The sequence below is a fragment of the Oreochromis aureus genome, linkage group 6, assembly GCF_013358895.1.
Source record: "Oreochromis aureus strain Israel breed Guangdong linkage group 6, ZZ_aureus, whole genome shotgun sequence".
Classification (NCBI taxonomy): domain Eukaryota; kingdom Metazoa; phylum Chordata; class Actinopteri; order Cichliformes; family Cichlidae; genus Oreochromis; species Oreochromis aureus.
Window position 1 is genome coordinate 42,767,711 of NC_052947.1, and position 14,426 is coordinate 42,782,136.

Consider the following 14,426-nt stretch of genomic DNA (forward strand, 5'->3'; position numbering starts at 1 on the left):
TAAAATGACAAAACAGTGAACAAAGTTTTTATTAATATTCAAACCCAAAACAAAGAAACAGCATCTCTGCAGGACACCTTTAAAGCTGCTGAGACTATTATTTAGAAAGTCTACATGTTCACTTCCTGTTAACAGAAGGAAGTTCAGGTGAATGTGAAGCTGCTGGTTTCTCGTTTATAATCAGTCTATGCGTTGGACGGGTCGTAGCTTTATTCAGGAAATTAAACGTTTGGTTTCTAAGCTGAGCTGTCACCCCTGGCAGGCTTTTATTTTGAAAGCCCAGACTTGGTGAGGAATCACCTTTGAACAGATTTAGGTGTGTTTGGTCACATGATTTAACACCTGTGTTTGTGTCTTTGCAGTGGCTCAACGTGTCGCTGCTCTGAGGTCCTCGAAACGCCAGGTGATGAACGTGCTGGTTTCTGATTGGTTTATACTCCCTGTGCTGTGATTAGCTGAGTGTTTCATGATGTAACCTTTCACAATAAAGAGAATAACGAGAGCATGGCTGTCTGTCCTCTTTGAAATCAAACTTCATGTGTTCAGAAAGTTCGCCTTAGCCTATCATCCAATGAGAAGAGGCTCTCTTTATGACATCATCGCTGCATTCTCTGGGAGGCGAACGCCTTGGCCCACCTCAGAGCCTCGGTGATGTCATTGCTGTTTCCTGTTCCCTTGGCAACCACCTCTGAGCCCCCGGCACTCCCGTCGAGGTGACGACACACGGCCACTGCCCAATCAGAAGCGACGAGGGACGGCGAGACCTGCAGAGGAAGGGGTGGTCAATTAGACGCTTCCTTTTCCTGATCAGACATTGTCCAATCAGTTCTGAGAATGTTCACCGTGTTTTAGTGATAGAAAGCCACCATCAATAGAGCACTGTTACCACGGTAACTGACTGAGCATTTAACTCTCTTCTGGAATCAAAAAAGTCAAGTTTGAGTTTGTTAATTCGGAGATCAGAATTTCACTTAGACCTTTAATTGTAAATAAGAACGGCTTTTTTGATGTCACATCCTGTTAAGCCTCACATTTAAGACAAACATCACAGTGGGCGGAGCCTGACTGCTTAATGGTAGTTACCTTGGGAACCTGACAGGCACACAAAACCTTGCCAGAATGCCTCTGGTGAGAGAGCAGCATCACATGACTGAGAGGAGCAGCGGAGCTCAGCTGGTTCACCGTCTTCATCAGAACCTGAAACATTAGAACCACATCAGAGCAGAACCTTAGTGATCCGGCAGAACCAGGCTCAGGGTGGGGCAGCCCCTCCCTGAGCCTGGTTCTGCCGGAGGTTTCTTCCTGTTAAAAGGGAGTTTTTCCTTCCTACTGTCGCCAAAGTGCTTGCTCATAGGGGGTCATATGATTGTTGGGTTTTTCTCTCTATGTATTATTGTAGGGTCTACCTTACAATATAAAGCACCTTGAGGCGACTGTTGTTGGTGCTGCATAAACAAATTGAATTGAATTAAACGTTCTTCGTTCCCACTGTCACCAAGTGGTAGGGCGCTTTTTGAGGCAACTTGTGTGAGTTTGTGCTGCATGAATCAAACTGAACAGGGATTAAAAGCAGGAATATAAAGTGTGTGACGCTTCATTAGGAACAGTCTGACTCTACGTGTACGTACTGACAGAGAGTTGGTCTCCACCAAGTCCACCAGCAGCTCCGTCCTTCCGTGTTTCTCCAGCAGGGCCTGAGCTTGCACTGCCGCCTGAGAAAAGCATGATGGGAAAAGAGTGTCAAAGCAGCCACACACTCAAACTGTCCCCCATCACACAGTCAGGTGGATCACACGTAAATCACCTGGGTTTAATGACATCATCAGCAGTGCACCAATGGGTGGGGGTGTAATCAGCTCTGACTAATTAGCCCTGCGTGCGTCTCAGGGCGTGCTCACCTCTCTGGTCTCCAGTTTCCTGACGGCGGTGTTGCTCGTCCTCTGCAGAGCGCGGAGTCGACTCTGCAGCTCTCTGCGCTGCCACTGTGGGATGGGGGTGTTATCCACAGCCTGGGAGACACAGCACAGGGTCAAAGTGCACAGAGGCTCACACAGGAAGCTGGGACACGTGCTGTTCCTGCGTCAGTCCACAGCCTCATACACAAACTGTTTGGGTGTCTATAGATAATATTTCCTCTGCTGATTATAACTCACCCGTTTAAACTCTATAACGTTTGGATTAGGGGCATGGCCTCTCTGACTGACACGTCATCATACTTACATCTGAGAGGACGCCAACCTCCTTGGAAAAGCACTGGGCGGTGTCCAGGCCGGAGGGGGCGGAGCCTCCAAGTCTGGCTGACAGCGAGTCGACGTCCTGAGATAAAACATGCCCCGCCTCCCGAGCCTGAGAGTGCAGAGTGTTAAAAGAGCTACGCCACATTTTATTCCACCTGATCATTATGTCATGACTTCACTGACCCGTGCCGCTTCTTGTCCCGTCACGGCAACGATCCGACTGATTCCTTTCACCAGCTGCTTCTCAGAGACGATCACCAGGTCCTCGATGGCGCCAGTCTGCAGCAGGTGACTGAACACAGAGACGGCCGGCAGAGCACCAGGTGACACGTTTACACCTGCTAGTTAAACTTAACCTCTCAAACAATGACAGATCACACGACATCTGATTATTCTGGCTAATGGCAACTGTAATATAACTAAATACAAGATGGAATGGCTGCTGTGACATCATCCCCTGGTTTCTTATTTAAAGCATGTTCACCTCGTTTTAAACTGATCGACGTGTGTGCGTGTGTGTCTGTGTGTGTCTGTGTGTGCGTGTGTGTCTGCGTGTGTGTGAATAGAATAGAATAGAATAGAATAGCCTTTATTGTCATTGTACAGGGTACAACAAAATTGGAGTGCCACTCCCTTGGTGCAAAATGCAATAATAAATATAAATGTAAAATATAAAAAGTACAATAAAACAATCGTAAGCACTCAAACAATAGTAAGTACGATATATATACAGGATAGCAGCATTAATATAATGACAGTGACAGTATGGTGTAGTTAAGCAGGTTCAATTGTTTTTGTGCTTATTTACTACGGTGATAGCTCTGGGAAAGAAGCTATCCCTGAATCTGTTTGTCCTGGTTTTATGTGACCTGTACCGTCTGCCTGATGGTAATAGTTCAAACAGCTGATTGCTGGGGTGAGAATGGTCCTTGATGATATTGCCAGCTCTGCTGAGGTACCGAGAGTTTGCAATGACCTCCAGGCTGGGCAGAGAGCAGCCAGTGATCTTCTGGGCTGTGTTGATGACCCTCTGCAGTGCTTTCCTGTCTGCAGCTGAGCACCCTGCATACCATGTTGTTATGCCGCACGTTAGGATGCTCTCTATGGTGGCTCTGTAGAATGTCACCAGCAGCCTCTCCTCCAGGTTGTTCCTCCTGAGCACTCTCAGAAAGTGGAGACGCTGCTGGGCCTTTTTTACCACCGCAGTGGTATTTGCAGTCCAGGAGAGATCATCAGAGATCTGCACGCCCAGAAACCTCATGGAGTGTACCCTCTCCACACAGCTCCCGTGAATGTAAAGTGGGGCCGGGTCTGCTCTGCCCTTCCTGAAGTCCAAGATAAGTTCTTTAGTTTTCGTGGTGTTCAGTTGGAGGTTGTTAACTGAACACCACTCAGTCAGTCTGTTGACCTCATCTCTGTAGTCCGACTCATCCCCCCTTGAGATGAGTCCAACCACTGTGGTGTCATCCGCAAACTTTATGATGGTGTTTGAGAGATGGGTAGGGGAGCAGTCGGATGTGTAGAGCGTAAACAGGAGGGGACTCAGAACACATCCTTGTGGAGACCCGGTGCTGAGTGTGATGGTGCTGGACAGGTGGGGGCCGAGTCTGACAGACTGTGGTCTGTTTGTCAGGAAGTCCTTGATCCAGAGGCAGATGGGGGTGGAGAGTCCCAGGTGAGACAGTTTCTGGACCAGGATCTCCGGGATGATGTGATTAAATGCTGAGCTGAAGTCCAGGAAGAGCATTCTCACATAGCTTCCTCTGTGCTCCAGGTGACTCAGCGCAGTGTGGAGCGCTATGGTGATAGCATCCTCGGTGGATCGATTTGTCCTGTAGGCAAATTGGTGGGGGTCCAGAGTGGGAGGCAGACCGGCCCTGATGTGCTGACAGACCAGTCTCTCAAAGCACTTCATCACTACAGGCGTAAGTGCAACAGGCCTGTAATCATTTGGGCTGTCCACAGCTGTCTTTTTGGCGATGGGGATGATGGTGGAGGTTTTGAGGCAGGGCGGGACGGTGTTTAATGACAAGGAAAGGTTGAAGATTTTAGTGAAGACTCCGGTCAGTTCGTCAGCACATGCTCTGAGAACCTTTCCATGTATTCCATCAGGACCTGCCGCCTTCCTGGGATTCACTGACCTTAGTGTGTGTCGGTGTGTGCGTGTCTGTGTGTGCGTGTGTGTCTGTGTGAGTCCAGGTGAGCACAGACTCACGTTCCACAGCAGAGCTCCACAGACGTCTGTCTCTCTGACCGTTCGTCCAGCAGCTCGGTGACCGGCACCTCCACTGACACGACCCGAACAGGATCAGGATACACCTGCAGAAACAGGTGACGGTGGCAGGTGAGACAGCAGGTGAGACAGCAGGTGACCCAAAATGCGAAGCCTGAGCTCACCTCGTCCACCGTCCTCAGGCCGCTGATGCCACGAGCTCTCTGGAGGGGAAGCTCCTGACTGTGAACGATCTGATTGGCTGAGATGATGTCATTAATGCACCTTTCCACCTGCTGCAGCTGTGACACGGTCAGAGAGCCCTGAGGACAACACACAGACGCATCAGAACCTGCGCGATCTGCACCACGCCGCCATCGTCGGGCTCACAAACGGCGGCCTGACCTTTACGCTGAAGTCAAAGCGAAGGCGATCGGCCGACACGTGCGAGCCTCGCTGCTGCACCGAAGCGCCCAGAACCTTCCTCAGGGCGAAGTTCAGGATGTGCGTGGCCGTGTGTTTAACCATGCAGGACAGCCTGTGCACCTGGAATCCCGACAGGAAACAGGAAGTCAGCAAAGGAAACAAGAAACACTCTTACAAGGTGAGAAGAAAGGCAGCACCAAAGAAACTGAACACGGCTACACGACACAGCGCCGACAGTAAAGAGTGAGATCAGCACAGGTGGAGGTGACGGAGTCGCCACCAGACCCAAGGCAATTCTGGAGGAGGCGGTGCCTCGTGTCAGCGTCACAGGGAATCAATCTGTTTCCCTCGTCCAGGATTTGAGGTTGATGGAGGAATTCGAGGATTCTCACCACTTTTGTTCATCATGGTCACAGAATTGTCATCTGATTAAAGTGAAGGTTAGATGTGATGAGCTGGCAGATGATCCCAGCCCGACTTTGGAGCTATCAACCGTTTGTCCAAAGCATCGGGTCCACATGTGAATAAAAGTGTGTGCATGTCTAATGTGCTCAAATATGTTTGTCTTCCTCCTAAAGTAAAAGACTTAAAGAGAGATCGACTCAACAATGAATTCCTCAGATTGAAATGAGCGCCTGAGTGATCAGCTGTTTTTATGCTGCGAACTTTCTGGAACAACACGTGGAGCTGGATACAGTCGACCACACTGCGGCGCCAAGAGCCGCCGCAGCCATGTCACTGATATCAAACTGTGGACGCTGACACAGAGGTGACAGATGCTTTAAAGCCAACACGTGTACAAACAGGCGGCTCAACAAATGTAACGAAGCGAGCCCGAGATTCTCCGTTCAGATGACCCCCCCCCAGGTTCTTTAGTCACGCTGGTTCTGTTGGTTCATTTGATTTTACGTTACGCTCACGCTCGTGTGCATCAGTTTGATAAAGTCAGCAGAGACTTTTTTCCACCGAACTTTATTTATTTTAACATGAATGACATAATGAGGCTGCAGCTTCTCTGTCATTAAAAACCACCTGCAGCAACCACGTCGTTGGTTTTATAAGGTCAGCCACAAGGGGGCGCTCAGCGACACGGCTCTGTGATTATGGTCATGTTGTTCGTTAACACTTGAGATTTTTTATTTTGACCTGATGAGAACTTTTTGGAAAGATGAGAAATCAGAGATCTCCAAATGTGATGAACTGTCTCGTTTTAATCGATATTCAGTCATTTAATCTGAAAAACTCATTCACTGTTCAGACTTCTTTAAATGCTTTAAATTTAGCAGGAATTTGTTTAAATAAAATTCAGGGTGCTCTTTGTTAGCCAAGGGTTTCACCGAGCGTCGTCTAAGAACATCTGTAATCGACAAGCTCCGTCCATCCAATCTGATATAACTGTCACGTTCAACAGCCCACCTGTGAGGTCACTTCCATCGGGCGCCAGTAGAGGGTCATCAGGGGGTCCTTTTGTCCCTCTTTGGGGGGACACTCCCACAGGGTTTAAATCTGGGACTCACCATTTGACCCTAGAACTGAAGAAGCTTCTCGGATGAGAGGTGAAACGTCTTCAAGCAACTTAAAGAAGTCCAGACGCTTTTCTTTCCAAGCTCCTTAGACTACGATGACCTGGATGACTGAGAACCTTCACAGACATCTGTCAACACGCTTTCAGCTCCACCTGTGTTTCCTGGTTGGTCCGGCTTGCGGCTGCTAGCCGTAGCGTCTCCATCGCTGTTGAGTAGTCAAGGTTTTTTGCTGCTGAACTTTTCGTGCTGCTGGTTTTTCCATTGTTGTTTCACCTTCAGACCAAATTAACTGAGCTTCAGAGCAACAGCGGCCTGAGAGCAATCGAAGCTGCAATCGAGGACTTTGATGCCACAGCTCCAACTTCATGCTGCTCGTGTTCGGACGTGTGTGGGAGCGCTGGTCTGTGCACACACTGTTACTCTGGCCCTTTGAGGCCAACCGTTATGCTGACGTGGCCCTCGGTGGGCCACCCTGCCTGAGGGGGATGGGGAACCCAGTTTTAGTGAACTGTCCCTTTAAATCTCAACTGAACCCAGCTGTTTACCTGATCCAGGTGCAGCTGGAGCTGGTCGCCGGTCTTCAGGTTGTCGGCCGCGGTGACCCAATGGACCACGTAGCCCCCCGCCCGGACCACCGCCTCCACAGGAAAGAGCACGTCCTGAGAGAAAGGAAAGCGGTGGAGTCATAGGGACACAAAAATGTTTCTCACGATGCACTGAGGGAGGTGCCTTCTGACCTGCAGCTCGTCCAGGGTAAAGTAGCCCTGGTCATGTGACTGCCCCCCCTGCTCGGCATAGAAGCAGGTACGGTCCAGTATGACGCTGCAGCGCTGACCCTCAGAGACCTCCGACACCAAACCCTGCCCGTCGTAGAGTGCAAGAACTGTTGCATGGCACGGTGGGAACACTGGGAGGAAGGACGTGGACATCATTAGCTGACCACCGAGGCTCAGGTGTGTTACCTGTGCAGGTGGAACATACCATATCGACCCTCGGCCAGGTGGTAGTCATATTTGAGGCTGTCGTCGGTGTGAGGAACGCCAAGACGCTGCAGCGCCGTCAGACTGAGGACGTCCAGCGTCACCTGGGCACGGTCACCTGCCTGCAGCTCTAAAGCCACCTGAGACACACAGACAGGTGTGTGGATCTGCTTCCAGTAGCCAATGAAAACCGTTGTCTTTTCAGACTAAAAGCAGCCTTCTCCGTCCTTCACAGTAAAAGCCCTCACTGTTTCCAGATTAAGACGGGTGAATTAAGCCCCACCTTCTGGTTCTCGGCAATTAGGCGGTCCAGCTCCTGGCGGTCTACACGGACCCCCCTCTCCTCCAGGATCAGGTCCACCAGGTCCAGAGGGAAGCCCAGGTCCCGGTGGAGAGACCAAGCCACTGAGGCTGCCAGAAGAAAGGAAATGATTAGCCAGGCATGAACACCTGAGCCCAACAGGTGGGCTCGGCTCAGGCCATCGCCAACCTCAGACTGTTAATTAAAGGCTTCATTAACATCCTGATTAACTCAGGTGTGTTCAGGTGGTCAGAGTCTGGACCTGGACTGACCGGGAAAGACTCCACGTTTGTAGTCCTTCCTGCTGAGCGTGCGCTCGATCAGCCTGCTGCCCTGCCGCAGAGACGACAGGAAGTGAGCCTCGTTCTCGTTGATGATGTCCACAATCTGAAAGACAAACACCATCTGATGACAATATCCTGTTATATCATGTGGCCCAACTTTAATGATCTGACTCAAAGTGAGGAGCCAAGAGGTCAGAGGTCATAATACAAACTCACCCGGTCTGTCTCCTGGTGCAGCTCTGGATAAATGTTACCCTGGCAAGAAACCAGGTAATCAATAAAACAGCCTTTACTGTGCAAATGCAAAATAATGTCAGTTCAGAGGCATTATGGGATAGCGTTTTACCAGCAGGTCAGCGACGGTGGGAACCAGGCTGGCGAGCGTTCCCTGGGGAGCACGAAGGACCTCGACACAGAACCGAACCGCCCGCCGTAAAATCCTCCTCAGCACCAACCTGACACCCACACACAGGTAAACATAAGATTCCTGCCTCTGGCATCACGCTGACAGCTGATTGGTAGGTGACTCACTCGGCTCCTGACATGCCCGGGCAAACTCCATCAGCGATGCACACCGATAATGTCCGGATGTGGTCAGCCACGACTCTGTAGGCCAGATCCACCTGACCAACATCCACCGCCCCCATCCTCCCCCTATACGGCTCCACCCCCGACCTCTGAGGACATGGCACACGTGTCACCATGACAACCTGTGCAGGACACATTGTAACCTGTGTGTGCACTTGTGTGCGCTTGTGTGTGGCGGCATACCTGGTGGATGGCGTGCAGCAGCGGTGTGAACAGGTCCGTGTCATAGTTGGAGGTTTTGCCCTGCAGGACGCTCACCAGTCTCTCCAGACCCATCCCAGTATCCACGCTGACCTGGGGCAGCAGCCGCAGACTGTGGTCCAGCTCCCTGAGACGGGATGGGACCAAGATTCAAGACAAAGGAAGTGCTCTACACATGGACTAAAGTAACTCAACATGGACTAAAGTAACTCAACATGGACTAAAGTAACTCAACATGGACATTTAGTGAACTAAATGTAGACTAAGGTAGTCTCTTTTTTTTAAATATACTTTCTCTTTATTGATTTTCATCTTATTTTACATACAGAACTAAAGAGGGCAAGGGAAACCAACACATTCACATTTGTTCACATAGTCCAAAATACACATCGCCTTGTTTTACTTACACATATTACACATTACACAGGTGCATGTTCCATTCAAACAAAATCACGGCTATTCCTCTGCATCACACAGGTATCAGTTTCTAGTCTTTTAACGTATAACGATCCCATCTTTCCCAAAGTCTCTCTCCTTTCTCCTTCTGCAGCCGCAGTGAGAAGGTAATCAGTTCCATATGATGGATTATGTTAATGTCTATGACCAGCTTCCGTGTGGGGGGGCTTGTCTGCAACCAACATTTAGTAATTGCCTTTTTGCATGCAACCATAATTATTTTCAGTAAGTATGAGTCTCTTTTATTTATATCCTCAGGGATATTCCCAAGGTACATGGTACTAAAGGAGAAGTCCAGTGTTACTTCCAGCACATCCAACACCATTTGTTTAATCTCCTCCCAAAAGGTCTTCAGTTTAGGGCATGACCAGAAGACATGGAAGCAACCTGCAGCGACCTCCCCGCACTCCCTCCAGCATGAAGCGCCTGAACCACTTATTTTGGATTTCTGCTTTGGTGTGATGAATGTTAAAGAATTTATGCCTCAAGGTGCTTTATATAATCGATGACTGACATATCTTGTTGAGGTCTTTTTCATAGCTATAAAACTTCTGTACACTTTGCCTATAGTGCCTCTTATAATGTTCTCACCATAAGCATCCATAAATATTTGGATCACCCCACTAACATCTGCGTCAGGCATTCTAACTTCCTTCCGGAAGAAGCTCCGAACCTGTAGGTAACGATAAAAATCTTCCCTGCCGATCTCGTAAATCTGACACGTCCTCAAAATTTATCAGCTCCCCATGCTTAACTATCTTACAGATTGCAGTGATTCCATGCCTGGACCACTCCCTAAATTTATGGTCTAACAATGCTGGAAGGAAGCGCGGGAGATACGCTGGCCATGCCAGCAACCCTATTTCCCTATTAAGACAAAAAATTTAATCACATCTGCCCATTTTTTCAGGGAAAAACTTACACAGAAATTTTGCATCTGATACGCCTGTGGCAAACTCTCAAGAGACCCCAGAACAGACTGTATTGGGAAATCCATCAAGGAAAGCTCAATGTCCTTCCATTTTGCCTCATACTTAGTTACACCAGTACACTAGAGGTCTGATCTGGGCTGCCAGATAGTAATCCTCAAAGCACGGTAGGGCCATGCCCCCCCACTCACCAGGCAGCTGCAATGTTGCATATCTCACTCTCTGCCTTTTATTTCCCCATGTGAATCTTGAGCAATGCATATCCCATATATAGCAGCTTTGGGAGGATATTTATCTTTATCGCTCTAACTCTGCTGCCCAGATCGAGGTGGAGCAAACCCCACCTCTCCAGATCTTCATATATCTTCTTGTTCACCCGATAATAATTAACTTCATATAACAATGCAAGGTCTTTTGTCAGCAGGATCCCCAAGTACTCCATTTGGGATTGATGCCATCCGAATCTATATTTAGCTACCAATTGTCTTGAGGGGTTAAAAAAGAATGTCAAGATTTGAGTTTTTGAATGTTTAGTCTATAACCAGACAGTCTGCCATATTCTTCCAGCATCTCCATAAGCAGAGGGATTCCCTCTTCCGGGTTTCCTAGCGCTACCAGCACCTCGCCTGCATACAAGCAAATTTTATTTTCCACGCTCCCTGTTGTAACCCCTCCAATCGAGTCTCTTCCCTGATGCATTGAGCCAACGGTTCAATGAAAAGGTTAAAGAGCAGCGGGCTCAGCGGGCAGCCCTGCCTACAGCCACGTTGTAGTGTTATCCGATTTGAGAGGCTGACGTTAACTTTGATCCTCGCTGTTGGAGACATATAAATCATTCTTATACATTGAATAAACCTGTCACATAGCCCAAATCTCTTCAACACATGAAACAGAAATTCCCACCCGACCGTATCGTATGGCTTTTCTGCATCAAGCCCAATGAGAACTGTTCCAGTTTTCCCTTTAAGTATCTGGTCAATAATATGAATGGCCCTTCTGATATTATCATGTGTTTGTCTGATACCATTGAAGCCTGTTTGATCCTCCTCAATCAGCGTGGGCATCAATGTAGTTAACCTCTTAGCCAAAATCGCGGCAAATAGTTTATAGCCTATATTTAACACGCTAATAAGTCTATAACCTCTGGGGTCAGTTTTATCCTTCCCTGCTTTTGGTATGACAGAGATATACGCCTCCCGCCACGATGGAGGGCGCGCCCCCCCCACCCAGAGTGTAGTTGATAGTGGGATTAAGGGTTCCCTCATCTGCCTATACCACTCTGGTGGGAATCCATCACATCCTGGAGCTTTGAAAGTCTTGAGTTTTGAGATCCCAGTGTTAATTTCTTCTGCTGATATTTCTCTGACGAGTTTTTCATTCTGCTGCTTACCTATAAATGGTAGATCTAAGCTGGATAAGAAATTCTGAATCTTATGCTCATCTGCTTTATCCGGTTGTGTGTATAGCTCAGCGTAATATTCTTCAAATGCTCTCTGAATTTCTTCGAGTTTATTAGTTATCTTATTTGTTTTTAAATTTCGAACTTTATGAATAGTGTTCTCCTGTTGTTGCCTCCTGAGTCTCCATGATAATAGCCTAGCAGCTTTGGGTCCTGCCTCATAACACCGTTGTCTATTATATTTTAATTTTTTCTCAATTTCCTCACTTAAAATTTTGTGGATCTCCTGTTTAACTGGCCTCATCTGCTCCAATACCCGGGGGCACCTTGTAACGGCGTGCAGTTGGTCCAATTTTCCCAAATTTTCCTGCAAATCTGACAGCTTTCTCTCACCTTCTTTAGGACTGCACATTTTGCAATAATTTTACCCCTAAGGTATGCCTTAGCCGCATCCCATAAAATTGTAGGATTAACTGTTCCATTGTCATTGAGTTCTAAATATGTTTTTAACTCCTGTCCCATTTCTCTTTTAAACGAGTCATTATTTAACAGACCTGTGTTAAGCCCCCATAAGGTGTTTTGGGGCTAGCTTTTAAACCCAATCTTCATAGTTAATCCTGAATGATCAGATAAATCTCTGTCCTATTATACAATCCTTCACTGTGGAGATCTTTACTAAAAGTAAAAAATAATCAATCCTCGAGTGCATATCATGTCTCGCTGAATAAAATGTAAATTTGCGTTCATTTTTGTGTAAATATCTCCATATATCTATAAGCCCCAACTCAGATAACATTGTTTTTACTTGTTTCTCTAATTTAGTTCCCCTCCGGTCTCGGCTAGTTGTATCCCATTTTGGATGGAGAAGTAAATTGAAATCTCCCGCACATATACATGTTCCAACACTTTCTGCGGCAATAAGACTGAATGTCTCCTTAAAGAACCCTGTACTACTACCAGGGGGTGCATATATATTACACAGCGTGACGTCTTCCTGTTCCATTTTCCCTTTCACCAACACAAATCTTCCCTCTTTATCTTTATTTTCTCCAGTAAACTCAAAACCAACCTTGTTCGGTATCAGGATGGTCACTCTTCTTTTTTTCCCAGATCTATGTGAGGCATAATAAATATTTTTGAATCCCATTCTCTTCCACTTCTCGTGTTCCTCCTTTGATAGATGCATTTCTTGTAGAAACGCAATATCAATTTGTTCCCTTTTAAACTTTGAAACTATCTTATGACTAAGGTAGTCTCATGTGGACTAAAGTGGTCTCTGGCAGATTAAAAGGTCTAGGTGAGTCATGTACCTGTTGTACTGCATGAAGACCAGGTTCCAGATCTCCACCACCTCTGGGCTGTCAGCATTGACGAGCGCCGCCACCTCTCGCCCGCCGACGTGGTCGTAGTGGATCTCGGTGCAGGGACCACAGGGCCCCGTGTCCCCCATCTCCCAAAAGTTGTCCTTGAGTCCGAATGGCAGCAGACGGTGGGTGGGGACCCTGAGGGGACAGCAAGGGTCAGCTGACCTGTAGCAGTGCGGCCCCAGCTGCAGACAGATGTGCACCTACCCGATCTCCAGCCAGATGTTCCGTGTATCCTCATCAGCTGGCAACCCCGCTGCTGCATCACCGCCAAAATAAGAGACATACAGCCTGTCAGCAGGTATCCCGTAATGCTCTGTGAGGAGGCTCCATGCCATCCGACACGCTTCCTCCTGAGTACACACAGAGCAGAGTGAGCCTCTTTTAAACAGGAAGCAAACTCCCACCTTAAAGAAAACAGGAAGTGGACCCACCTTGAAATAGTCTCCAAACGACCAGTTTCCCAGCATCTCAAAGAAGGTGTGGTGGTAGCCGTCCCGGCCTACGTCATCCAGGTCGTTGTGTTTGCCGCCGGCTCGGACGCATTTTTGGCTGTTGACCACGCGGCGGTACGACGCCATCTCGCTACGAGGGTCCGCTGTGCCCAGGAAGATGGGCTTGAACTGTGAGCGCCACACAAAGGTGGAGAGAAGGCTCTGATTGGTTAAATCAAGGTTTTTGTTTTTTTTAAAAGTGCTTCTCACGCGCGCGCGCGCGCACACAAAACATCACACACACAGAAGGACATATACGCAGACCCACTTCCTCCCCCTCCATCTGTGTTTACCTGCACAGGTGTGACAGCTGTTGTTGATCTGGACTAAAATATTCAATAAACGAAACATCAATAAAGTCTAATCGATCCGCAGTCAGCCTCTGACCTCTGACAGGCTCTTATTTTGAAATCTCCCGGTACCCCCGGACCGGGTCGGGTCTGTACTGACCTGGTTCATGCCGGCGTTGACGAACAGCAGGCTCGGGTCTCCTCTGGGCCGGACCGGGGAGGACGGGACCGGCAGGTGTCCGTGTTTGTCCCGGAAAAACTCCACGAAGGCGCTCCGGACCCGGGCGGCGGGCAGCGGCGGCGGTGAGACGCTGAAGGAGCGCTCTGAGGCGGCGGAGAGGAAGCCCGGCGTCCCGCTGAGCGGCCGGAGCCTCCGCAGGAGCAGCCTCATCATCCGGATCACAGCGAGCCGAGCCGAACCGGTACCGTAAGGACTGCAAGCTGCCAAGAGACGCATGCGCACTGCCAGCTGTTTCTTCTTCTCGTGAGGGTGTAAAACCGTCAGAGCTGCGCCGCCACCTGCTGGTGTCAAAGTGGAACCGCAGCGTGACATCATACACAGCTGAGCTCAGGTTCTCCTGCAGAACATCAGCTAATCACCGAACTCCAGAGAGAAAGGTGACGTCACGGGTACCCGTAGGAGAGTAACTGAGTACTTGTACTGCAGACAGAGTACAGCTGTCTTTAAAGTCACGCAGCAGCACGTTTCTGCTGTTTCACTGTTTACGCCTCTTGTCCT

At 48.6% G+C, this 14,426-nt stretch overlaps 2 protein-coding genes across 2 annotated transcripts in view; one reads left to right on the forward strand and one right to left on the reverse strand.

Annotated features, from left to right (window-relative positions):
- The window catches only part of capn2l (calpain 2, (m/II) large subunit, like), a 30,489-nt gene extending 29,987 nt beyond the window's left edge, over nt 1-502 (forward strand). Inside the window, 1 exon segment of the mRNA XM_039613530.1 lies at nt 363-502. Within this exon segment, the coding sequence (XP_039469464.1) occupies nt 363-386 (24 nt within the window). The 3' untranslated portion in view covers nt 387-502.
- aars2 (alanyl-tRNA synthetase 2, mitochondrial (putative)) lies at nt 14-14,378 on the reverse strand. The gene is made up of 22 exons (XM_031736528.2): nt 13,848-14,378; nt 13,338-13,526; nt 13,111-13,256; nt 12,850-13,041; nt 8,738-8,882; nt 8,498-8,643; nt 8,313-8,421; nt 8,183-8,221; nt 7,955-8,069; nt 7,665-7,792; nt 7,383-7,521; nt 7,139-7,308; nt 6,947-7,060; nt 4,855-4,995; nt 4,635-4,772; nt 4,453-4,556; nt 2,421-2,529; nt 2,221-2,346; nt 1,899-2,009; nt 1,629-1,712; nt 1,084-1,197; nt 14-764 (listed from the first exon to the last, which is right to left on the reverse strand). Exons 1-22 carry the CDS (start codon nt 14,241-14,243, stop codon nt 597-599), a joined length of 3,123 nt encoding a protein of 1,040 aa, XP_031592388.1. The 5' UTR covers nt 14,244-14,378; the 3' UTR covers nt 14-596.
- Between the last annotated feature and the right edge of the window lie 48 nt (nt 14,379-14,426).